Below are 26,841 nucleotides of genomic sequence, written 5' to 3'. Positions count from 1 at the left end.
CAAAGGTACGTACCCGTCTAAACGTTGCAAATAAAGCACGAACAGACACAACGCGGAAGTTGGACATCCATAGGCTGCAAACACAACAGATAGCCACAGCATATTCCACTCAACTAGCCCAATTGCTTAACGCTAGCACTCCTTGTCCCGATAACATAACAACACAATGGCAACATATTGCCCACTCCATGCAAACAGCCGCAAAATCCATACTTGGATTCCAGAGACCTCCACAATGGAATTCATGGTATGACCAGGAGTGTCGTGCTGCTACCGAAGAGAAAAATCCGGCATATAGAGCTACTTTACAATCAGTAGCAACGCGTAGCGCACGAGAGAGATATTGGGAGAAAAGGAGAGAAGAGAAACGTCTTTTCCGCAAGAAAAAGAGAGAAATGGAAAAGCGGGAGTGTGAAAAAATCGAGATGTACAGGAGCCAGAATGAAGTCCGAAAATTCTACCAAAGAGTGAAACATCAAACAGATGGCTTTGGTACAGGCACATCCTCCTGTAGAGACCAGCAAGGTAAACTGGTAACAGATACAGATAGCGTGCTCAGGATATGGAAGGAACATTTCTCCAATCTGCTGGTATCCAATAATAGCGAAGACGATGACACCACAGATCCAATCCCAGAAGATGGTATAGAATGTATACCGCCCGGCCAAGATGAGGTAAAAACAGCAATCAACCGGCTGAAGAATAATAAAGCAGCAGGAGCCGATGGCTTACCAGCCGAGCTGTTTAAAAACGGAGGCGACGCGCTGATAAGGTGTATGCATCAGCTAGTTAGCACCATCTGGCAGGATGAACGCGTACCCGACGATTGGAACATGAGCATCCTATGTCCCGTCCACAAGAAAGGTGATAAGACTGTATGCTCTAACTATAGGGGCATAAGTCTTCTCTCTATTGCCTATAAGATAGTGTCAGGGATATTGTGCGAACGACTAAAGCCAATGGTCAACGAAATAATTGGACCATACCAACGTGGCTTTAGACCTGGCAAGTCCACCATTGACCAGATATTTACCCTGCGGCAAATCCTAGAGAAGACCCAAGAGATGCAGATCGACACATTTCACATTTTTGTCGATTATAAAGCAGCATTCGACAGTCCCCTTCGATCAAAGGTATCCCAGCAAAGCTCATCCGGCTTTGTAAGATGACTTTAACTGATACTAGGTCCTCAGTTAAAATTGGAAAGAACCTCTCCGAAGAATTTTGTACCAAAAGAGGTTTCAGACAAGGAGACAGCCTTTCGTGTGACCTATTCAACATTTTGCTGGAAAAGGTAATACGAGATGCAAATGTCAAAAGAAATGGCACAATTTACATCAATAGCCACATGTTACTTGCCTATGCTGATGACATGGACATCATGGGATGATCAGTAAAGGAAGTAACTGATACCTTTAAGAAGGTCGAAGCAGAATCTGCGAAAGTGGGTCTGGCGGTAAACGGCGAAAAGACCAAATTGATGGTGTCGACGCGAAAAGCGTCCATAGAGCTCGGACCAACTGTGGAAGTTGGTACCTACAATTTTGAGGTAGTTAAAGACTTCGTCTACCTCGGCACTGCCATAAACACAACAAACAACATCAGTTGTGAAATAAGAAGAAGAATTGTATTGGCCAACAGATGCTACTATGGTCTAAGTAAGCAATTTAAAAACAAAGCCACATCTCGTCAAACAAAAATAACACTATACAAAACGCTGATACTACCCGTGCTAATGTATGGCTCCGAAGCATGGGTACTTGCGCAAGCAGATAAGGCAGTGCTTGGTGTGTTTGAGAGGAAAATTCTTCGAAAGATCTACAGGCCGATTTGCGTTGACGGTGAATATCGACGTCGTATGAACCACGAGCTATATAAGCTATGCAAAGACATGCATATAGTTAAACGTATCGAGATGCAACGATTGCGTTGGCTAGGCCATATCATGAGAATGAGCGATGATGAACCCGCTAAAAAGGCGTATGAATACATGCCACATGGCGGTGCACGCAAAATCGGCAGGCCTAAGCTTAGATGGAGCATACAAGTGGATGAAGAAATGGAAAGGCGCGGTATTCCAAAAAGTCAGGCGAAAAACAGAGAGGAATGGAGATTTTTCTTAGTTCGGTCTATGGAACAAATGTTCTGTAATGGGCCAACTAAGTAAGTAAGTAAGTAAGTAAGTAAATTTGTCTATAGATTTATGCTGAGGAAGGCACAAAATGTATTTTATAATAGAGTTATATTTGAAATTACCGAACGGAAAAATATCTAACAAATCGACATTAAATTATGAGTATTACCTCTATAGGATCGTGGATATATTAATTTATTTGTTTATTTAATCATTTCCGAATGTCTGCTCGGCCGTTGGTTTCACTTGGAACGTTGGTTTTATTTGTATTATTTTTGAAGTCATTCCGTTTGTAACACATCGAAATATTAGTCAGAAAACCTATAAAGTATATATAAAACTGTCTGTCTATTTTTCCATCTATCTGTTAGTACATAAGTTTACATTACTCTTAAGATGTTTGGTATTAAAAATAGGTTATATCGGTCCACGTATAGAACGGAACCTATTGATTTTTCCGTATTTTGAAGGATTTTACAACATTATCGAACCGAAATGCCTTTTGCACATTTGTTTTGTAATCATCCTCTAACGATGACAACATTCCTGCAAATTGTCGGTATAGGTTTACGACTATATATAAAACAATATAACGGTAGGGCCCGATTTTTTGTATTTTACTATTTCGATATTTAAGAAAAGTTCAGATTTTCTAGAAATTTCCTTATTGAGACCTTAGAAACACTTTTTTATTACATGTTTTCTTTAATTTTTTATTTTGCCTTTTTGACCTTTGAGAACCGTTTCTACCGAACGAAACCCCAGAAAAATTATAAAAGAATTTTGACCTCGGCGATTTTGACTGTGAAGGTAAAGACATACAACTTTGCCTCCAAGAGTAAATTAAAATTCTTAGCGGTTTGTGCAAAATTTTGACATCAAATCCTCAAGTCTTTTGTTGTTGTTGTTGTAAAAGTGTTTATTAATATGTTTGTATGTTCGTTCTTCTGTTCAATCTGGCTCTATCTCCAGTTCAAGGAAAGTGTCTGCTTCGATTTGATGTAACCACAGATCCTCTGGAATTAGATGAGTAGGTTTGGCGGGGCAGTTGAAAAGGTGTTTTGTGTCATGCGGGCATACTGGGCAGATGTCTTGCACGGCGTGGTCGATTTCCGCCCAATAAGAATTTAGGGGATTGCAATATCCCGAGCGTAGTTGAGGCAAAACTACTCTAGTTTGTCGTGGCAGCAGACGCTCCTCAGCTGCGATAGATGGGGGATGTACTACGAAGACTTTATTCACACTATGTTTGCTTATGCCCTAAGCAACTGCATCCGTGTGAATACTATTTAAACCTGTTGATTTAGGGGTTCTCTCCTATATCGTAGACCTCCCTTTCTAGGGCATGAATATCCTTCCTGATATGCCAGCAGATGGTGATTGGGATGGCACTCACGGTAACACCCAAGCAAGTACTGCAACGAAAGCATCTCATTGTATTTATTTACTGGAAGAATCTTTACCTCCTCATGCAGATGGTCCACTGAAGACATGAGGATGCACCCTGTTGCTGTTCTCAGGGCTGCGTTCTGACAAATTCCAATCTTATCCCACTGCCTGTCACATAAATGCAAGGACCAGCGTGGCTGTAGATTTTGTGGCGGAAATCTGCATATTCCTCTCATGGAAAAAGGTGGTAAGATCAGTTAAATAGGAGTGCAGTCTTTCACAGATGTATGTCATCAGGGAAGGAACCTGACGCCAGGATCGTGCAATCATCCGCATACCTTACGATCTCGATGCCGTCTGGAAGGACGTAATAAAGGAGAGGTAGAGGTTAAACAGTTCCGGAGATATCACCCCACCTTGGGGAACTCCCTGTTTCACTCTACGGGGTTTGGACTTCTTGTTCCTGAATTCCACGTACAACCTGCGTCCACACATATAGTTGACTATCCAACGTTTCAAGCTTCGCCGGAGGGTTGTCTGCTCAATGTCCTCAAACAGCGTGGAGTGCCTGACTGTATCAAAGGCTTTTGATAAATCAAGCGCCACCATCACTGTTCTATCATACGGCTGTCTCTGGTTGAGTCCTTGACAAATATATGTGGAGTCGGCGTGCAGCGCAGTTGTCGGGCTGTACTGATTACGGAATCCATGCTGATGATCAGTAACTTGATAGATATTCCTGATACTGGGGAGGAGTAAGGCCTCAAGACTCTTTGCTACGGGCGACAAAAGCGAAATCGGCCAGCACGATTCACTTTTGCTGGCATCCTGACCATCCTGACCATTTTCCAGACTTCGGGAGCGGCTAGCGACAAGTTGAGAACTTTAGTGATATACTCCACTTCCGGCATCCACCTGCCTCAGCATTACCATGGAGATTCCATCAGGGTCCAACGCTTTGGATGATATAGCGTTCCTGATGGCATTCGCAACATCATCCACTGTAAACTGTGGTGGTTCATCCTCGGCAGGAAGATATCTGATTCGACGTATTACCCTCCTCTTCGCCCTGTCACTCTCGGGGTTCTCGACAAACTGTTGATTGAAATAACTTGCGCACCTCTTCGGGTCAGTCAACGTAAAGTCGCCAAATGTGACTAAGGTCCTATCTTTCATCCTTCCAGGGTTCCAGAGTGACTTATCGGTTGATCAGTTGCGCTCCAGCAGCCATACTGACGGATGGACGGACATAGCAAAAGCGACTCCAAATTTTCAGAATTAGATTTCGTCGAAACATACTTGGGGTCGAAACCATTGTTTCGGTGAGGCATATTATTGTTCGCATCGATCATTACCCCAAATATTGAGGGTATAAAAAGGACGATAGAATGTAGTACCTAATTTGAATGTAAACGAGATATTCCGTCATTATTTTTTCGAGGATTGTCGCATTGACATATCTTTTGTTTTGTCTATGTTGTTTTATGTTAAAAATTTTTCCAATTTTGAAGAATATAGGCAGGATGCAATTTATTACTTGTGTTTAGTATATAAGACATTCATCCTTGATTTTTATTTCAAATTCCTTGTCTCTATAATTATTATACATTCTTTGCCTTCCAAATTCAAATGGTTTTTTCTGTGAAAACAATTTTGACGTTTCTTTTGTTATGACAAAGCAAAGTAACACATACGTATATGCGAATTCTAGAAAGAAACAAAACAATTTGAAATAAGAACTGCCTCAGGTAGATCGTACCATGAATAATTAAAACCATTGTGGGCGTAACATATTAAAGCTTATCCTCTGTCGCCTAATTGTAGGTGAGGGTGTACGCATGTCGTTATGTATCGTTCGCAATGACGCGTTTCGCTAGCTTAACATTTACAGTGGCGTAACCGTTTGTTTTTTAATGTATTGAAACAAAAACAAACAACAACGAAAGAAACAATCAGTCAGCCAGTCCGCAGCAGCTCCGCCACCACTAGCAAAGCTTAATATACAACTAAGCTTGTCTTTTTGGAAAGTTGACGTTTGGGCCGCATTGTATAAATACGAGTGTTTGAACAATTTTGAAATTTAATTCAGTGCTCACTTTCGCTTGCAACGGTTCGTGAGTTGGTTTTTTGTAAACAATTTCTGGAGAAACAATCACACTATTCACAAAACACACGATCAAAACAACAGCAACAAAAAATATATCTGCCAAAATCCGTGTAGAGGCTTAAAGCGTGTATCTGTAATTCAAATTCAATTTTTTAACAAATAAATTTACAAATCTCAAACAAAATCAAAAAAACCTATCCTAACAACAACAACTATATATCATCTATTCAACGTTACTTAATTAAAAAACAAAACAAATAAAAATAACAAAAATGAAATTCTTCATCAACGCCGTTGCTGTATTCTTGTTGGTAGCCTGCGTCTATGGCGCTGCCACAGACAACAAAGACACCAAAGAAGAAGCTCCTGCTGAGGGAACCATCAAAATCTACAAACGCTTGATTCCAGCTGATGTACTTAGAGGTAGGTGGTATTCGTTTGTCGGTGCTTCCCCGCCAAAATAAAAATAGTGGATAATAATGAACTCAAGAGAAGTGAAATGAAGAAGGGGTGTTATAATTTGATCACCTCCATTTATATGTCTAGTGATGTGGAAACATGTTTGACTAGCTACTGAAACTTTTCGAGATGTTTTATTCATTTGAAAAATGTTATAAATGTTAATTAGTGTTCTAATTTGTTTCGCCAAATGAAGAGAAATTTTGTGGATTTTTTGGTATTTTTGTTCGATATGAAAAAAAAAACGGTGCTGACCTATAAAATCAAATTATCATAAAAATTTGTTCCTAATTGAAAAAAAATTATTTTCAACAACAAATTTTCAAAAATGTGACTTAGGCTAGCTACTTTGCCATTTATTGTCTAAAAGGCATCTCTTCAAAGATATGTGCAAAACGTGCCACACCTCAACCTCAATAATAGGACCACTAACCGGCCGGTTACTCTTTGATAGAGTATAAATTATAATTTTTTTGTTTGCCATTAAAAATCGTGTATATGACACACCTATGTATCGGGGTTGGTCTATAATTTTTGTTGATCTTTACATATAATCTGTGCTTTTATCTCCTAATGTGAGATCAAACAAATACAATAAAAAACAACAATTGTACTTCAAATAATGGTTATTTAAACGAATGAAAAATAGTTTCATTACACAAACCATATCAGGATTTTGTCTACTCGTAAGACTGACCGGTTTTATGATCACCAATCTTTGCGATATACTTTAAAGTTATATTGGGCTAATTGTTGCTGAGTGGAAATTAAGTCATGCCTCCATACCTGAATAGTGTGGTGACTCGACACCAATGATGTGAAATGTGTATTTCTAATCCTAATGCATACCGAAACCAGTATTGCTGTTACGTTCATTACTGCTTCGATGGAAGTTTGTGGAAGCAAATGGAACATTTTTAAATTAAATAGACAACTGATACACTTCTTATGAAGTTGAACTAATAAATTGGCAGCATTATCCAATTTTATATATAAGGGTATTTCAAACAAACGTTTTTTTTTAATTTTTTCCTAAAGCTATTGATAATAGATAAACTCTAATAAATTCAAATATTATATACATATTTTTAATATATGGGCAGGGTTTGTCTGTAATTGAATCTATAGCTCCTTAAAAATCACTTTAGACACAACGAAGTACATTTTAAAACCAACGAAATTTGGATCGAGTATGTGTTTTTGTCTTGTGTTCTCAGGTATTATAATTTATTTTGTAATAATATAATGACCATACTTTCAATTGTACATTCTTGTACATTGATTAATTCGTTTGCTAGGTTCCACACAGGTCAAGTGTTTAATAATTCGAGATAGATAGATAGTGGACTTTTTAAGTTTATCTACAAACAATTGCTTGAAAAGAGAAACTGAACCAACCAACGTCGGGCCTTTGTCGTTCGTTAATAGAGCGAACAAAGTAAAGAACTACCGCTAAATGACAACCTAAGCTTTACTGTTAGTAAATTAACTAAATACAGACACATGAAAACATAGATTATCGGTTGAGCTTTACAGCAAAAACAAAGAATCTTATTAAACTAATATTACGACCTTTATTAAGAAAAAAACTGGGATGTTATCGATAAGCCGAAGCCGCATAAGCCGAATAGCCAATTAAAAATTGTTTAATTTATGGTATTATTCGACCTTTTTCTTAAAAAGCCAATTAAAAATAATGTAAACATAGTACCTTCCGACATTGTGTTGCATTTTAAACTTTTTTGGTCTCATTTTTATAATATGTAGGTTTTTGACATCTCCAAATAGTGGTCCGAGACCCCATTAGTAAATATTTTGGGCGAAGTCAAATTCTATATGAATGTGTGCGTGCTTTTTGTCCTAGAATGTTTGGTATTAATAATGAACCACATCGACATGCGTTTGGGTATAAGAGTGATAACTACTTGACCGTTTTATAGCCTGCACCATAATATGGAGGGTGTAATTAACGTTTTCATTCTGTTTGTAACACATGGAAATATTCGTCGGAGACCCAGCAAGTATAAGATACAGCACGCAATATTTAAGATAGAACTTCATAATTTCGTATAGAAGTTCCTATTACTCAATGGATGTTTGACATTGAAAATTGACTATATCCGTCCATGTTTTGGTATAGCCTCCATAGAAAGGTACTTGCCGCTTTTCGGCATTTTAAAGGTTTTAGCCCCAATGGTATGTCCCAATTATTTCGTTGAACATAGGCTTTAGCCGTTCGCACAATATCCCTGACACTATCTTATAAGCAATAGGGAGCAGACTTATGCCCCTGCAGTTTGAGCACACAGTCTTATCTCCCTTCTTGTGGACGGGACAGAGGATGCTCAGGTTTCAATCGTCGGGTACGTGTTCTTCCTGCCAAATGGTGCCAACTAGCTGATTCATACATCTTATCAGCGTGTCGCCTCCGGTTTTGAACAGCTCGGCTGGTAGGACATCGCGTCCTGCTGCCTTTTTATTCTTCAGACGGTTTATTGCTGTCTTTACCATCTACGTTGAGCGGTATACATTCAATACATTCTTCTGGAATTGGATTTGCGGTATCTTCGTCGTGTTCGTTACTACATTATACCAACAGTTTGGAGAAATGCTCTTTCTATATCCTGAGCACACTACCCAGTAAAATTTGAAGGAAGGTGTTCCATGCTATGACGTGATTTCATGGCATCTTTTGCATTGGTTCAAACGAAGTCGTGAAAGATCCGATCTTTTCATTAGCATTTGAAGCGATGCAAAGCAGAGATCATCAATGAGTTACTTGCCCCCGTAAGCCAATTGAGCACGCACAAGTTTTTTGGGCCTTTTGCTATTTTAACGCATGTGTTTTCTCGCACTCGGTATTTTTTCCACCACCACCAAAAATACTTGCGACGCATCAAGACCGTTGCTTGTGCGTAATAAGTAAAACAAGTATTCATCATATTTTGCACTGTTACAAAACTCGCAATCGTAGGTAGTTTGCCAAGTGACTTATCAAGTGGAAGCACACACACAACACTACAAAAAATAAACAATTGTAATTTTATTTGTTGTTGTTTCGTTTGTGTATGCTTTTGTTTATTTGCTTGGAATGTTATGTGTGTTTTTGCATGTTCTTTTAACGTTTGAAAATCAGTGATCTTAGCTCTCATTCTCTCGGGGAGCACGAGACAATCGGTTGAATTACAAGGGTTGAAAACAATACTTGATGTGCAATGAGCAAAAAAGTAAGACAGAAATTGTTATTGCGTATTTAAAACTACTTGGCAAAGCATACGCAAGTGTCAAAAAATATCCATTTTTAAACAACTTATTTTTTGAGTGGCTAGACACACTCGTACATATTTTGAGAATGGCAAGCAACACTTGCATTTATTTTTTAGAGTAGCAAGCCGCACATACGCTTGTTTTTCAGCATGTGGCTTATGAGTGTCAAAATCAGCTACTTGCGCACTTCTCTGATGCAAAGAAAGTCGTGAAAGATCCGATCTTTTCATCAGCATTTAAACCCATTCCATCGACCCAATAGAGATGAATTTTTTTGTTTTTTATACACATTTTTCTAGATATATAATATTAATTATTTACAATAGGCTTGATGTTGTCGCAGACTCGAAATCACAACAAACGTTGTTAAAACTCTTGTCGTAATGATAATGTCATTGCAAAGGGTTGGTGAAAATGACATTCCAAAGCATTGGTGGAAATGACATGCCAAAGCATTGGTTTAAATGACATGCTTTGGATCCAAAAATGAATAGCATCTTTTGGGGTCCACGCTCATATAAAATTCATCGATGAAAATGCTAAAAAGATGGCATGCTAGATCACTTGCACCCATGATTGAATGGCATCTTTGGCATCGAACATTTTGCTGGGTATCTGTTTCAGTTACCAAATGACCTGACTGGTGTCTACTCTACCAAAGCCATCAGTTTGATGTTTCACTCTTTATTAGAATTTTCGGACATCATTTTGGCTCCTGTACATCTCGATTTTTTCACACTCCCGCTTTTCATTTTCGTTCTTTTTCCAATCAGTGTTTCTCCCGATACCTCTCTCGTGCGGTACCTGTTGCTACTACCCAGCAAAATGTTCGATGCCAAAGATGACATTCAATCATGGGTGCAAGTGATCTAGCATGTCATCTTTTTAGCATCTTCATCGATGAATTTTATATGAGCGTGGACCCCAAAAGATGACGTTCTTTTCTGGATCCTAAGCCTGTCATTTTAACCAATGCGTTGACATGTCATTTCCACCAATGCTTTGGCATGTCATTTCCACCAATGATTTGACATCTCATTTTCACCAATGTTTTGACACGTCATTTTCGCCCATGCTTTGACATGTCATTTTAACCAATGCTTTGGCATGTCATTTTCACCAACCCCTTGGCATGAAATTTTCATGTCTTGTTTGGAAAATGGAAATGCTGTATTGAAATATGGTTTTCATGAAAAACAAAACTCTTTATTAATTCAAACGAATTCATGAAATAGCTACAATTAATTTATCAGTTTAGTTTTTCAAAAGTTTACATCCAAAATTGCAATGTAATCACCACCGCTGCAACGCAAAAGATTACTTCCTCCGTTCTCCGCAACTGATTATCTTTCATCTTACAAAAGGTTTTTTTTCAATTATCTTCCCATCACCAGTTCAGATTTCGACATGGACTCCAAATGCACTCCTTTATGTATTCTTATTTCGTAAATTACTTTTATTTTATAATTTTGTTATTTTATAACAACATTTTGGTAATTTATACTCTTTGGTTTACCCCCCGTTTACACATGCAAGTGACAGTTCGAAAAATACCAATACACACATATTCAATGCCACACCAACTAACAACCTCACTGCCGACAAAATTTCCTTGTCAGTAATCAATGTAAGTGCTTTGAAAGTAACTTCAAATTTTTTCCGAACGTTTACACATGCAAGTGTCAGTTCGAAAAAAATGAAGTTTCGACTATAATATGTATACACAACTGTCTGCAAGTTACTTGCATGTGTAATCATTAGGTTAGTGACGGAAATATGTAGGGATCTACAACCCGGCTTGCTTTAGGGATCTCTAAGAACAAAATGTAACGAACGGTGAGGAGAGACTTTTTATGGAAAATACCATTTATGCTAAATTAATTTATTTTTAATTGTTTCTTTCCAAAAGTAGTTTCTTCTTTATTTTCAGATTCTTGTTCCTTTTCGTTTCGGACTTTTTTTCAAATTCCAAGAAGCGAGATTTGATTGATTTCATTCTATGTCAGATTTAGAACAGACAAGGGAACTTTTAGAATAGCAATGTGTGCAGTCCGATTCTATTTTTAGCTCATATAATACCAATTGTTTAGAAGTTTTAGTTGTTTGATATGCAGGAAATGTAAGACAACATCACGACGACAGTTCTAACAACTTTGGTCTGTTCCAGAAACTTCAAGAATCTACTTATTTTTACTACGATAACAATTTTTCCTTTATGTTATCGGAAAAAATAGTAAAAATTAGTAGATTTTTGCAGTACTGGAACATACCAAAATGAAAATAAACAGGTGTGTAAATAAAAACACAAACATCATCTCTATTGGATCGATGGAATGGGTACAAATGCTGATGAAAAGATCGGATCTTTCACGACTTCCTTTGCATTGGTTCAAATCCTAAGGAAAAGATCGGATCTTTCACGACTTCCTTTGAACCAATGCAAAAGATGACATGAAATCACGTCATCGCAAAGAACCCCTTCCGTCAAATTTTGCTGGGTATTTCTAGAGTAACCCTAAATGGCGCATTTTTCTCTTTGGTAGCGGCATGACACTCCTGGTCATACCATGGGTTCCTTGGCGGATGTCTCTGCTATCCAAATATGGATTTTGCGGCTGTTTGCGTGGAGTGGACAATACTTTGTCATTATGCTAATATGTTATCGGAACAGGGAGTGCTTTGATGAAGCAATTGGGGCAATTGGGTGGAAAGTGGTGTTTCTATCTGTTGGGATTGCAGTTTCTTGTTTTTGTCCGGAGAAAGCCTTGGGCCATTATGAATATCGAGATGCATAAAACTGGCACTGCTAACTACCATGTTTTTTGCCTCTGCGAAGTCTATCAGCCCCCATTCCATTGTCAGATGCTTTAGTGTGAAGACTAAATTTACCGATTGTTGGGCTATACATATTCTCCTTTCATATTTTAGCATTAAAATCGTCTATAATAATTTTAAAATCATGTGCAGGAAAACGGTCATATTTTTCTTCTAAGCGCTCGTAAAATATATCTTTGAACTGTTCGTCCTTGTCTTTAGTGGGAGCATGAGTGAAAATAAAGCTAATGTTGACGAATTTTGCTTTTATTCGCATTGTATCAAGTCTCTTATTTACTGGGGGGAAGCTGGAGAGCAGATGTCTTAATCCTCAACCAAACTCATGCTTTATGTCATTTCAGCTTTAATAAAGGTTAGGTATTGTTGTGATGCCTTTCCCAAAAGAAAATCTATAAAAATGCCAACATTGGTGTTCGTTTAGCTATAGTCCAACCGTTTAGTATTTTTTAATCATAGCCACATTACCTATTCGAATTAGTTTTGATTTTTACTGATAACTGGCGAATGACACGCGTGATGTTTTGGCCCAAGGCCTGAACCGAAGCGGGGTTGTCAGCATACACTTAAGATGTTATATATTCCCAAAGGAAAAGGTATATAGATATAGGTATATAGTATAGATATCCCCAGAAGAAAATTTATTATTTTTTTTTTTAAGCCAGAAAAATTGGCCTCATAGCTGAACAGAATTAGGCTCGAAACACATTTCTCAAGGAACGCGAATTTTCGTAATAAAGTAGAAAGATTTGCAAACATTGTTCAGTCGTAAGTCTTTTCAACATAAAACGCCAAACAAAGCTGAACGAAAATAACATGACAGCATGACACGACTCACACGTGATCAGTAAAAAAGGCTATTGAAAAAAGTACCTCTTGTTGGATCGTCCGTTACAATGGAGTCGCTGGAATGCACACACCAATAAATCTAAAATGTTGATAATTCGTAACAAATTGTCGGACACTAGAAACCACAGTTTATACAGTTGGACACTAACCCCCAGTTTTTGTAACTTATTTTTGTTCGATCGTCTATATTCGTAATAATTTAGGCATTCATAGCTCAGCCCCCAGATGACATACACATCTAATTTTTCGTATACCCGTTCCATATATCGTTAAGGATTCCTCATTTAAAAATCAGCGCTCTACATTTGCGCTAAAGCGAGTAAATCGATCTACAAAATTTGACAATTCGTGTGAGAAGAATAAAATTTTTTACAAAAACTGGGGGTAAGCCCACCTGATTGTTATGTTTGTTGTCAAAAACATTATTGTGATTTAAAATACAAAGAAACTCAAATCACAATAATATAAAATCTATTATGTTTGTTGTCAAAAGTTGTTAACAGAACTCTGAATGGCCGACCTTCTATAGGCCTTGCTAGAAACCAACCGTTCACTTCTTATTTTTTTACCTCTTTTTAAAACGAATGTCTCTGTAATTTATAGAAATGTTCAATCCCTTGTCATTATGAATTATCGAGATTCCATTGTAATTTATAAGGACTAGTATTATTAAAAATTTTTAAAGTTTCACATATTTCATTGTGTAATAATAAATATCTGGATATTTCGATACCATACAGAAAACCAGTTTTGTAATACAAGTGTATGACGTAACACTTATTTGTTTTAACAAATAAAATCAAGAAAGCCCATAATATTAACTCATTTGCACGAAAAGATTTCAAGGATATTGTATCGTGTAATTTATTTACAGTTTCATGGCATGTTAATTAAAATTTTAATCTCTTACTTTTCCAAATAAAAAGAGTTTAATTAAAACATAAACAGCATTGCTGTTTATTGGCAAACCGTATCCACAACAAAAATGCGGATTATTTCTTTAAACAAATTTTGGCTAAATCACCATTACCTTGTATAAATCAGCAACCGACTACAATCTCAACAAAAAAAAAAACAGTAATAATTGTGACTGTTGCAATTGGAGTAAATAATTAACAACTTTTAGTTTGCTGAAACAAGTTCCATTTGTGGTATATGACGATGACGGCAATGCCCCTATATTATGTTATTGCAACATGTTGCACCACTAAAACAAACAACGATTATTTCACTTTTTTTGTTGAAAACATGCCTATCACAACACACTTTGCCATTATAATATATTTCCATTGACATAATTGGAACGTTTGTTTGCGTGAGTGAAGGTGTGTTTTAGTGTGTGTGGGGATTTATGCAATTTATCTCAAATAACTTTACGACATATGGATGGATATATCATTTACAACATTTTTGACAAACTACACCATAAGATTTCGAACATGAAATAAAATAATAAAAAGGCGACATGAAATGTGTTTGAAATGGAAAAATTAAATAGATATAGACAAACAGACATTGGTGGGAGGGAGCATAGAAAATGAAGATACATATAAATTGTGAGGATGGCCACTTAGTCCAAACATACAACGCCAAGTTAACACGTTCGCGGACGTAAATGCTATAGCATTCATTTTCATGGTGACGTAAGAGGACGTGAATGCTATAGCATTCACATGCAAAACCAATTCCTATTCATTTATTTGTATACAATCGTAATGTTTGGTGAACAACCCTCAATAATGAATGAAATCGTTATTAATCCCATATTTTTTATGCAAATATGAAACAATTGATGGGAATTGCTATAACGAAGAAAGATTTAAAAATATCGAAACGAATTTACTCCGTCATTTAGGTATAGATGGCGCGTGTGTGGGTGGCAAAGTTCGTATTCGTACATCTAGAACCATTATATATTTGGGGTATTTAAGGATTTTTTAAGAAAATACCACTAATTATTGTTATTTTCGTCTATTTTAATGCCTATGCTGTAAACTGTAAAAATAACGATACTTTTTTATTATAAAATTTGCACGAATAAAAAGTCGGATTAACATTCGAAATATTTAAGAAAAATGTAATAGATATGAATAACTATGCCAATTTATTCCCGAATTTTGGACGAAAATAAAGCTAATAGCAATCCTACTGCAAAAATATTCGTGGTCTTATATGGAAATAAATGTTGCCAGCTTTTGGAATTAGAACCAAAAGTAACCCGGGCTAAGGCAACGTAAAGACATTTTTGGTTTATACGACCCTCCCAACCCATGGATATAGGAGAGATATTCATGATCGAAAAGACAGGTCAAGCGTTGGGTCTAAATAGCATTCACATGGGTGCAGTCTCAGATGCCATAAACAACTATCGTGTGAATGCGGTCCTCAGAGAACATCCCCCAACTATAGCAACTGAGGAGCGTCAGCTGCCACGACAAACCAGAGTAGTTTTTGCTCAACTACTTCTGAATTGTGTAGCCGTCTGAATTCCTATAGGGCAAGGATCTATGACACTGTGCAAAATATATGCCCTGCATGCGGCATAGATCCGCGGGACACACTGCACCTTTTTAACTGACATGTTAAACCTACTGAAATAGTAGATAGATCGATGGTTACATTCTATAGAGACAGACACACACCTAGAAATGGAGATAGAACCCAGAGCCAGATTAAGCAAAAAATGAGCATACAAACATAAGTATAATAAAAACACTGTTATAACAACAATTCTCTGTAGTCATGTTTATACCCATATCAAATACTAAGTACCAAATTTCGGTCACTTCGGTAGGATAATGTGGCTAAAACTATCAAAATACCGAAAATCGGGATGAACCGTTCTCTGGGTCCTGTATCAAAACATGTATCTGTACCGGTATCAGATTGAATGTTTTGCACCCACAACGAACACTAAATTTTAAATCTCAAGCATTTCCTTATGATAATGTAGCTAAAACCTTGAAAACATCGAAAACCGGAAGGTACCTCCTATGGGTGTTATATCAAAACGTGGGCCTATACCGACAATTCTTTGCAGGAATTCTGTATATCCGCACCGAAGACTGTATGACGAATTTTATCCATTCCTGTAGCATAGTGAGGCTAAAATCTTGATAATACCAAAAAAATCTTGATAATCAAAACGTGGACCTATTTATATGGGCACATTTCTGGAGGGTAGTTTTGTAGCCCCAAAGAAGACTAAATGTAAAATGTTTGCCATTTCGGTTAGGTAAGGTAGCTAAAACCTTCAAACTACCGAATATCGGAAGGTAGCGTTCTATGGGGGGCCATATCAAAACGTGGACCTATATCAAAATTTCTTTGCAGGAATGCTGTATATCCCAACTAAGACTATAAAGAGAATTTTATCCATTCATGTAGAATAATGCAGCTAAAAGCTTGAAAATACTAAATAGCTAAAATATTTGAAAATATGGGGGTACCTATTACAAAACTTGGACCGATATCCATAATTTTTGATGGAGATTTATTTTTTGACCACTTCGAACGCTAAATGCCCATTTACAGCTAATTTGAAATCGGGCGATATTGTTGAAAATACCGAAAATCGATAGGTACCTTCTATGAGTGTTATATCAAAACGTGGACCTACACCGACAATTCTTTGCAGGAAATCTGTATATTCCCACCGAAGACTGTATGCCGAATTTTATCCATTCCTGTAGCATAATGAGGCTAAAACCTTGAAAATACCGATAATCGGACGGTACCATTTAATGGGTGTATCTACGGACACATTTCTGGATAGTTATGTAGCCCCAAAGAAGATTAAATATGAAATTGTTGCCGTTTCGGTTAGTGAGGTAGTGTTCTATAGGCGGCTATATAAAAACGTGGACCTATATCTTTGCAGGAATACTGCACATCCCAACGAAGATTACAAAGAGAATTTTATCCATTCCTATAGGATAATGCGGCTAAAAACTTGAAAATGCCTGAAATCAGGCGGAACCGTTATATGGGGCTTATTCCAAAACATGGATCGATATCCATAATTTTTAATGGAGAAGTTTTTTGACCACTTCGAACACTAAATACATGGCTATATGGATATATAGGAATGACAAACTTAATATACCCTACATTGTATGGGGAATGGTATAAAATATCCACTTGTTCTTTTATGTTTAGAGGAAACCCAGAAATGGCAAACATACATTTGTGATGAATCCTCTTTCACAGAGTACTTCCACCATTTAAGTGCTCTTTCATTGCCAATACATTTTAGGTCGGGTTATTACCACGTTATTCTCCTCAAGGAATAACGGTACAGACTTTTTTATTTTCGTCATTAATAAACGCTGAATTATCTTTTATTGACATTCTATGAACAGAAGAGCTTCTATCGGAGGATATATTCTTCGGACAACTCTCTTTAGAAGACACATTTCGGGCAGACCCTTCTGTGGGTGTTGCAAATACAATAATCTGTTCCTAAAGATTGTACCAATCTCTTTTAAAATGTATTGGAATGTGTCAACATTTTGTTTTACGTTTTTTCTATTCACTGTTTTATTACCTCACAAAAGTCAAGTTCAACATAATTCAAATGATTAGCCTTTGTTTGTATGCATTTGTTTTGTTTACAATTATTTATTGCCTTCCCGCTTTGTGACTTGAATTCAAGCGCAAAAATAATGTCAGATTGTAGATTAGCTTGATACACCTGGATGATGATATAAATATGGTTCACATCGAAAGTGAAAGTTTTACGACTCATGAGGTGATTCACATCAATGACCAGTTTTTTTTTTTGTGTAAACAAGCAAAATGGAACAAGTTTCACAAAGTAAAAATTAAAAACAAAGGCATTAAATATTAAATAAATATATTTATTTTGTTGAGTATTAATGAGAGAAATGCATCATAATTCCCAATGAAAATTTTTATTTACTTAATCAAAAAATGCCAAATTAAAAAAAAAAAAACTTTGTAACTTATGCTTAGCCAGAAGTTTTAAAACAGTCTAAAATGTAAAGTTCGCCCGATCTAACTGAGACTATTATTGAATTTTATAAAAATAATTTTATTGTTAAAAACAATTTTATTGATAATCCAATCTCTTCTTGCTTTGCAGATTTCCCCGGTATGTGCTTTGCTTCCACCCGCTGTGCCACAGTTGAAGTTGGCAAATCATGGGAATTGACACCATTCTGTGGTCGTTCAACTTGTGTGCAAAATGAAGAAGATCCCTCAAAGTAAGTTTATAATTAATGCCTAAAGTAGTTTTCATCGGTTTTATTAATATGTTATTTTTCAATTTTCCTTCACAGATTGTTGGAATTGGTTGAAGACTGTGGTCCATTGCCATTGGCCAATGATAAGTGCAAATTGGACACTGAAAAGACCAACAAGACAGCTGCCTTCCCTTACTGCTGTCCCGTCTTCACCTGTGAACCTGGTGTAAAATTGGAATACCCTGAAGCCGTGAAGGAACCCAAGAAGGAATAAATTTATTTAAATCTGTTTTCTAAGCTAATTTAACGTCTGTAAATATTCAATAAAAACCCAAACAACAACAAAACCAATACACAAAAATCTTCACAACTGTAAACTCCCAAATAATACACTCACTCAATTTAGGTAACATTATTATGGAACATTTTGGTTTAACTCTTTTGTAAGCATAATTCATATCGTGATAACAACAGACTTTTTTGAATTAGTATCCTAGTTAGGATAATATTTTTGTACATACATAACTACTATGTTTTTGTTTGTTTTCATAAATGTTAAATTGTTACTTTAATTGCATTCGCATTTAAATTGTAAACATCCTCGTTTAGATACAATACATACATACAAGAAGAATTTTTTCAACTCATAATTAATTTGCACTCCATTCACATAAATTTCAGGAAACAAGAAATATTAAAAAAGAAACAAGTAAAATCTTTGTGATTATTATGTGATCTTGAATTCAAATTGTAATCAAAAACAACATCAAAAAAAGTGAAAAAATATTTGACAATAAAATATGATTTGTAAATTTAAAGTTAATAATTGGATTTTATCTTTTAATGGACACCACAAAAGATCTGAAATTTAAACACGAGTTGTATTGAAGTCAAATGGAAAAATTAAAATTAAAAAAAAAGTAAAGTCGGGAGGTCATTCCTTATGGGGTATGTACCAATGTATGAACCTATTATGATGAGTGGAGGTTTTCTACCCATTAAAAATTCCAAATACTAATTTACATCCACTTTAGTAGAAAAATCATATGAAAGACTTCACATCCGGTGGTATCGCTTACCTTCCAATCGGATAACCCTCTGTACGAAATTTCAGCAACTTTGATCGGCAGGAACTGTTTTATGGGGATTACACTATGCAATACTGAAAATGCAAACAACTTCTAGTATGCATTTTTTGAAAGTATATAATAAGACTACAAAAACCCTAGTAGGGTCTTGTCCTTGTCATCTAAACCGGGCTAAATCTACACTTGTTTGCATTTATCAGACCTTTATCTCAGAAACGAATACGAATTTGGCCTTGCCGTCTTTAGCAATATTTTGCCCAAACTAGTAGAACTTATCTTTTGAAAAAACCACATAAGAAAAACTCCATCTAGAGCAACAAAATCTATAAAATATAGAAAATTTTACAAAATTGCTTAAATTCTGGTCAGTATCGGCTAAACTTTTGGGAGTTGAACCTGGTAACCTTTTGCAAAAATCTTCCAAATAAAGTTCTCAAAATTATTTAGAACATTCAGAAACTCTAAAACGCTTACTTCATGTTGTTACAGCGGTATTTTGCATCATATATTTTACAACACGTATTTCAAACACAGTTACACCAACAGTTTATTATCGCATTTCGGATTTCACCAGATTATTGACATTTTTATTAATTCGTCGTTGAAAAATGTACTGAAAACAACGGTATAGAGGCATTTTACAACAATGACATGTTCTGAAGAGTTGTGTATTACATTCCAGGCAATATTTTTCCAAAAGAAAAATTAGCGGTTTTGGAGATATGGTGCGAAATTTATAAAACATTGTAGAATTTTTGCATATTTTTTGTAATTTGGGGCAAAAAATTTAGCTTTTCGAGTTCATTATTTCTCCAAATATTTTATTCTTGTCCTTATCTACAAATATGCTTCAGAGGTCAGAAGAAGATTCGCATTGGTTTCAGAGATATAGCCGCGAATTTCTTTAAAAACTCAATATTTAACCATGTTTAGATGGGGCCATAAAATCCGAGCTGGATCTGACACAACAAAACCCAAGTAGGGTTTCTTGTCGCTTGGGTCTGTACTTTCAAAAAATCCTCAGTTCGAATTGTTTGCACAATATAACCTTAAAAATGTTTCACAGTGCTATAAACCAATGTGGAGGTATGTGCCTATGGTTATAATTTTTGTGAATAAGTCTTTTAACCTTAACCTTAAGTTGCAAATTATAGCTATTTTGATAGGTAAATGTTAGTATCATAATATGGGATATCGGCAATATCCTTCAAAATACCGATAAACAAAACGAAGACAATTCCTAAAAACATGTTTTATTCCCCTACCTAATTTCTGCTACATCGCAGGCATAATGTGGCTTAAACCTTAAAAATTACCGAAAATCGGACGATATCATTCTATGAGGGCTATGTCAAAACGACGACCTATGTCGGCAGTTCTCTTTAGAAATAGTTTATACCCCTAGCAGCCATTTCGGTGTGATAATGAGGCCCAAACCTTGAAAATATCGAAAATCGGGCGGTATGGTTCTATTGGGGCTATATCAAAACGATATAACTCATTTTCAATACCAAACATCCTAGCAGTAATACATATAAACTTCTGTATCAAATTATAAAGCCCCATACAATATTCGAAATACCGAGTTACAGCCACTAAAGTGGAAAAATCCTGTGAAAGACATTTACATAGGGCGGTATCGTTTAGCTTCCAATCAGAGAACATTCTCTCTGTACAAAATCACAGAAACTTCGATGGGGTGAAACTGTTTTATGGGAATTATAGCCAAATGTGTACGTCTGAAATTTCAATATGCAAATCCTACCTGAAAAATGCAAGTATTGATACTTCCCAATGTTATTTGTTTAATTTGTCAATAGAATTTTCAAGCTGAATTGACCATAATTATACATTCTTCTTGAATCTTCGTAATATAAATCGACGTTTTATCATAACTCTAGTGCAATGGTATTTTTAGATTTTAGACAGGAAATCTTTATAATTCAAAATTCATTCATATTGTAAATTCGGAAAAGTCTCAGTAATTCATAAAAAATACTTTCAAGTAATAGTTGGCATTATAGATATTCTGCTGTATTCAAAAATATGATATATGAGTCATTCCAAGTATTGAAATCAATGTTCCGGCGTTTCTGTAGTCCCACTTTTGAATTCAAATATCTTATCTGCAATTATAAAGTTTTCAAAAAACGAAGGCGATCACGGTATTCCACTTTCAAAACAACTATTAATGACAGACCTCTGATCTGTACTCGCAAAAAAAACGGCCTCTCTAACATATGTCCCAAACATATTTTGCAGTAAACATATATATGTTTGCAATAGTCCCAAATATAATATATGTTTGGGTCTGCAAACAAATATATGCTTGGGTGGAAACAAATATATGTTTGGGTGCAAACATATATATGTTTGGATGCAAAGATATTTATGTTTGGGTGCAAAGATATATATGTTTTGGTGCAAAAAAATATATGTTTGGGTGGAAACAATTTTATGTTTGGGTGCAAACATTTTATATGTTTGGGTGCAAAAAATACAAACTCAAAAGGCACAAAAAAACAAACACATGCACCAGTGGGCGCTTACTGAGAGCAAGGGAGCGTAAAATTCAATGTAAAACACTTTGAAATGTGTGCTCACTTGCTCTCAGTAAGAACTCACTGGCTATCTCTATAGTATACACACAAATGTTGAGGTTGTTTATTCAAAGGCAAAAGAATAACAAACACATAGGTACATACAAAATTCCAAAGAAATACATAACACACTTTAATATTGAAATAATTTGTAAATAGTCACACTTTTAACCCAGATAAAGCCACTGGTCGTTTAAACGCCACAAAAAATGGTTGCAAAAATTGACGTAAAACTCGAATAATTTTGTGGGGTTTTTTGCATTTTGTTATGGTATTGCCTGTTAGCTGTCATTTCACGCTTATAACGCTTCATTTGACCTACGTATTTCCAAGCAATTGTCCTAAAACCCAAGCTATTAAAAAAATCTACTTTTTTGTAATTTTTGACTTTTAAATATGCGATTAAAATTTTATCATAAATGTTAGAATCATATAAAGTCAGGAATTTGTTAGGAATATAGTAAGAGCATTTTTAATCAAAAACCAAGGGATTGGCATGTAAGGATACACCAATATTACCCTCCAAAGTTTTTGGCACTTTTAAAAGAAGGCCCGATTGCAGGAAAACTATACGTTTTAGAGAAAAAAGTTATTTTTAAAAAATGCTTAAAAAGTCTCAAAAATATAATTTTCATAAATAATTTTAAGTTTTCTCGCAAAAAAAAATTCTCGGCGCTAAGTGGGTTAAAAAGGAAAAGTATATAGAAACGTAGTTGAACGCTTCTCCTTAGTTGTGAAATAAAACAAATTGTCCTCATAGTTGAAATCATCAGCGGGGAATCGGCATCTAGAATCAAATGATTATGTAATGTAATAAATAAATATGGACATGCCATATTTCAAATATACATAAGTATGTATGTAATTACCAATATTAAATGCGATTTCTTCCTTGTCCAATAAAATAATTCCATTCAACTTTCCGAGTCAATTATAAAATGTATTGGGCATTTAATTTACTAAAAAGCACAATTTCTTTAAGAAAACACAAAACACTGATTTATTCACTCACTTTACTGTCTTGACTCTACAAAGGCATCTAAAACACTGAAGAAAGAAAAAAATATAATTCATATCATTTCTTCTTTTCTTCATCGCCTGCTAAGTTGGTTAACAACAACAAAACAAGAAACACACGAGTTTGTCGCATGCCACCAAAGCCCCCTTCTTCGCTTCTACGTCTTCTATTATACAATACACACAACTCTTCATTATAAAACAGCATTCCGGAGCCGCGAGAGCACTGTTATTACTCTCGTTGACAAACATCCTCTCTCCACCCATGAAAAAAATGTTCTAATATAAAAAATATGTTTTACCCAAACATATCAAATTGAGATATGTTACAAAATGTTGCAAACATATATTTGTTTGGACCCAAACATATTATGTTTGGATCCAAACATATCTTTGTTTGCAACCGGTCCCAAACATATATTTGTTTGGATCCAAACATATTTCTAACATAAATTTTTCTGCGTGTAGCCTCTACATACAAAATTTCATTAAATCGGTCAAGCCGTTTCGGAGGAGTATGTTTTTTTTCGAACACTCTGTCATGATTGATATAAAAAAGGAGAATTTTATATATCGTCACCATAAATACCCAAGGACGTAGCTCCGAAAAGATCAGAATTCTTTTTTTTTTAATCTGATACATTATTATAAAATACAAAATTCTACTTTTAAAAATACCGATTCTATTCATGAAATGGCATTTCACGGTGCTCTTGAAACAATTTTAAAAGTTGAAGGTGGTTACACCTCGGAAGTTTTTGTGGATTCTGAAACTACAATGTTTATAGATGAAAAAAATCGAAAAACAAAAAAATCGCCGGAGCGCTTTTTAAATAAATCGCGATTTAAATTGACATTTTTAGGGGTTGTTTAGGTTTTCACTATTTTGCTTAGAAACCGCAGGTCCTATCAAAATGGAACTGAAGAAAATGTTGTAGCTATGAAAATTCTCTACAAGATCGACCTTATGGTATTTTCGTAGTTTTTACCATTTTTGAGATATAGAAGTTCAAATTGGGACAATGCACTGACTGTATCGCCCCCTTATAAAACAATGTCATGAAGGGTGCGCCTTAACTAACTTTTGATAAAAACCGCTTACACAGGGGAAGATTTTGTAAATTCTGAAACAGATGAGAAAAATCAAAAAACAAGAAAAAATCGCTGTAGGAATTTTTAAAAAAATCGCTGTCAAAATGGGTGACGTAGGGGATGAATGATACCAAGCAACGGTCTTGACCGGCTTTAACACGGCAAAGCCCAGGATTTATCTTGGTCCCTCTTTCATCTTAAGTGGACACTGACCTCCCCGTGGTATCACCTGGGGAACTGCCTTTAACACCCGTTAAAGGTAGTGAGCTAACATGTGCCGCGCGTTCACCCATAAGAACGTTAAAAACTTGGGTTTGGGCGTCGGGTTAGTAACCCTACCCTAGAAAAAACATCCTACTATGAAAAAACGAAAGAAAAGAAAAACAAACCCCTCTAAAGTTGACGAACCCCGCAAACGTTTTAAGGATCATGATCTGCGAATCTGCACCTGGAATGTTCGCACTCATGCTCCCACTGAAGAAAAGGACGAACAGACCAAAGATATATTTTACGATTGCTTAGAAGAAACATATGACCGTTGCCCCGCCCATGACATTAAAATCATTCTAGGCGATTTTAATTAATTGGAAAGGAGAATATCTTTGGCCCAACAGTCGGGAAATTCAGTCTCCACAGTGAAACATCTGACAATGGTATGAGGCTGATAGACTTGGCAGCTGCAAAAAACATGGTAGTTATCAGTACCAGATTTAATCATCTCGATATTCATAAGGGCACCTGGCTGTCTCCAGATCAAAGAACAAGTAATCAAATTGATCATGTTGTAATAGATGGAAGACATTCATCCAGCGTGTTGGATGTACTATCGTTCCGAGGCGCAAACATTGATTCGGACCACTACCTTGTTGCAGCAAAGGTACGTACCCGTCTAAACGTTGCAAAGAATGCACGAACAGACACAACGCGGAAGTTGGACATCGATAGGCTGCAAACACAACAGATAGCCACAGCATATTCCACTCAACTAGCCCAATTGCTTAACGCGAGCACTCCTTGTCCCGATGACATAACAACACAATGGCAACATATTGCCCACTCCATGCAAACAGCCGAAAAATCCATACTTGGATTCCAGAGACCTCCACAAAGGAATTCATGGTATGACCAGGAGTGTCGTGCTGCTACCGAAGAGAAAAATGCGGCATATAGAGCTACTTTACAATCAGTAGCAACGCGCAGCGCACGAGAGAGATATCGGGAGAAAAGGAGAGAAGAGAAACGTCTTTTCCGCAAGAAAAAGAGAGAAATGGAAAAGCGGGAGTGTGAAAAAATCGAGATGTACAGGAGCCAGAATGAAGTCCGAAAATTCTACCAAAGAGTGAAGCATCAAACAGATGGCTTTGGTACAGGCACATCCTCCTGTAGAGACCAGCAAGGTAATCTGGTAACAGATACAGATAGCGTGTTCAGGATATGGAAGGAACATTTCTCCAATCTGCTGGTATCCAATAGTAGCGAAGACGGTGATACCACAGATCCAATTCCAGATGATGGTATAGAATGTATACCGCCCGGCCAAGATGAGGTGAAAACAGCAATCAACCGGCTGAAGAATAATAAAGCAGCAGGAGCCGATGGCTTACCAGCCGAGCTGTTTAAAACCGGAGGCGACGCGCTGATAAGGTGTATGCCTCACCTAGTTAATACCATCTGGCAGGAAGAACGCGTACCCGACGATTGGAACCTGAGCATCCTATGTCCCGTCCACAAGAAAGGAGATAAGACAGTATGCTCAAACTATAGGGGCATAAGTCTTCTCCCTATTGCCTATAAGATAGTGTCAGGGATATTGTGAGTACGACTAAAGCCAATGGTCAACGAAATAATTGGACCATACCAATGTGGCTTTAGACCTGGCAAGTCCACCATTGACCAGATATTTACCCTGCGGCAAATCCTAGAGAAGACCCAAGAGATGCAGATTGACATATTTCACCTTTCTGTCGATTATAAAGCAGCATTCGACAGTCCCCTCCGATCAAAGGTATTCCACGCAATGTCTGAATTTGGTATCCCCGCAAAGCTCATCCGGCTTTGTAAAATGACTTTAACTGATACTAGGTCCTCAGTTAAAATTGGAAAGAACCTCTCCGAATAATTTTGTACCAAAAGAGGTTTCAGACAAGGAGACAGCCTTTCGTGTGACCTATTCAACATTTTGCTGGAAAAAGGTAATACGAGATGCAAATGTCAAAAGAAATGGCACAATTTACACCAATAGCCACAAGTTACTTGCCTATGCTGATGACATAGACATCATGGGACGATCAGTAAAGGAAGTAACTGATACCTTTAGGAAGGTCGAAGCAGAATCTGCGAAAGTGGGTCTGGCGGTAAACGGCGAAAAGACCAAAATGATGGTGTCGACGCGCAAAGCGTCCATAGAGCTCGGACCAACTGTGAAAGTTGGTACCTACAATTTTGAGGTAGTTAAAGACTTCGTCCATAGAGCTCGGACCAATTGTGAATGTTGGTACCTACAAATTTGAGGTAGTTAAAGACTTCATCTACCTCGGCACTGCCATAAACACAACAAACAACATCAGTTGTGAAATAAGAAGAAGAATTGTATTGGCCAACAGATGCTACTATGGTCTAAGTAAGCAATTTAAAAACACAGCCACATCTCGTCAAACAAAAATAAAAAATGTATGGCTCCGAAGCATGGGTACTTGCGCAAGCAGATAAGGCAGTGCTTGGTGTGTTTGAGAGGAAAATTCTTCGAAAGATCTACGGGCCGATTTGCGTTGACGGTGAATATCGACGTCGTATGAATTACGAG

General features: G+C 36.5%; 1 protein-coding gene across 1 annotated transcript; it reads left to right on the top strand.

Annotated features, from left to right (window-relative positions):
• Positions 1 to 5,477: 5,477 nt before the first annotated feature.
• LOC141397689 (uncharacterized) lies at positions 5,478 to 19,064 on the top strand. The gene is made up of 3 exons (XM_073974327.1): positions 5,478 to 6,053; positions 18,142 to 18,262; positions 18,338 to 19,064. The coding sequence occupies exons 1-3, from the start codon at positions 5,903 to 5,905 to the stop codon at positions 18,513 to 18,515; spliced, it is 450 nt and encodes a 149-aa protein (XP_073830428.1). The 5' UTR covers positions 5,478 to 5,902; the 3' UTR covers positions 18,516 to 19,064.
• The last annotated feature ends 7,777 nt before the right edge of the window (positions 19,065 to 26,841 follow it).

Source organism: Musca autumnalis, unplaced genomic scaffold, assembly GCF_047663935.1.
Source record: "Musca autumnalis isolate F117 unplaced genomic scaffold, ASM4766393v1 scaffold_3, whole genome shotgun sequence".
Classification (NCBI taxonomy): domain Eukaryota; kingdom Metazoa; phylum Arthropoda; class Insecta; order Diptera; family Muscidae; genus Musca; species Musca autumnalis.
Note: the sequence above shows the minus strand (reverse complement) of the source record. Positions and strands in the feature narration are given on the sequence as shown.

Bases quoted from the DNA above. Each gene is read 5' to 3' on its own strand.
- LOC141397689 (XM_073974327.1), top strand. From the start codon at position 5,903: ATGAAATTCTTCATCAACGCCGTTGCTGTATTCTTGTTGGTAGCCTGC. The intron at 6,054-18,141 runs GTAGGTGGTATT...CTTGCTTTGCAG, and splicing joins TCCAGCTGATGTACTTAGAG to ATTTCCCCGGTATGTGCTTT. The intron at 18,263-18,337 runs GTAAGTTTATAA...TTTCCTTCACAG, and splicing joins AATGAAGAAGATCCCTCAAA to ATTGTTGGAATTGGTTGAAG.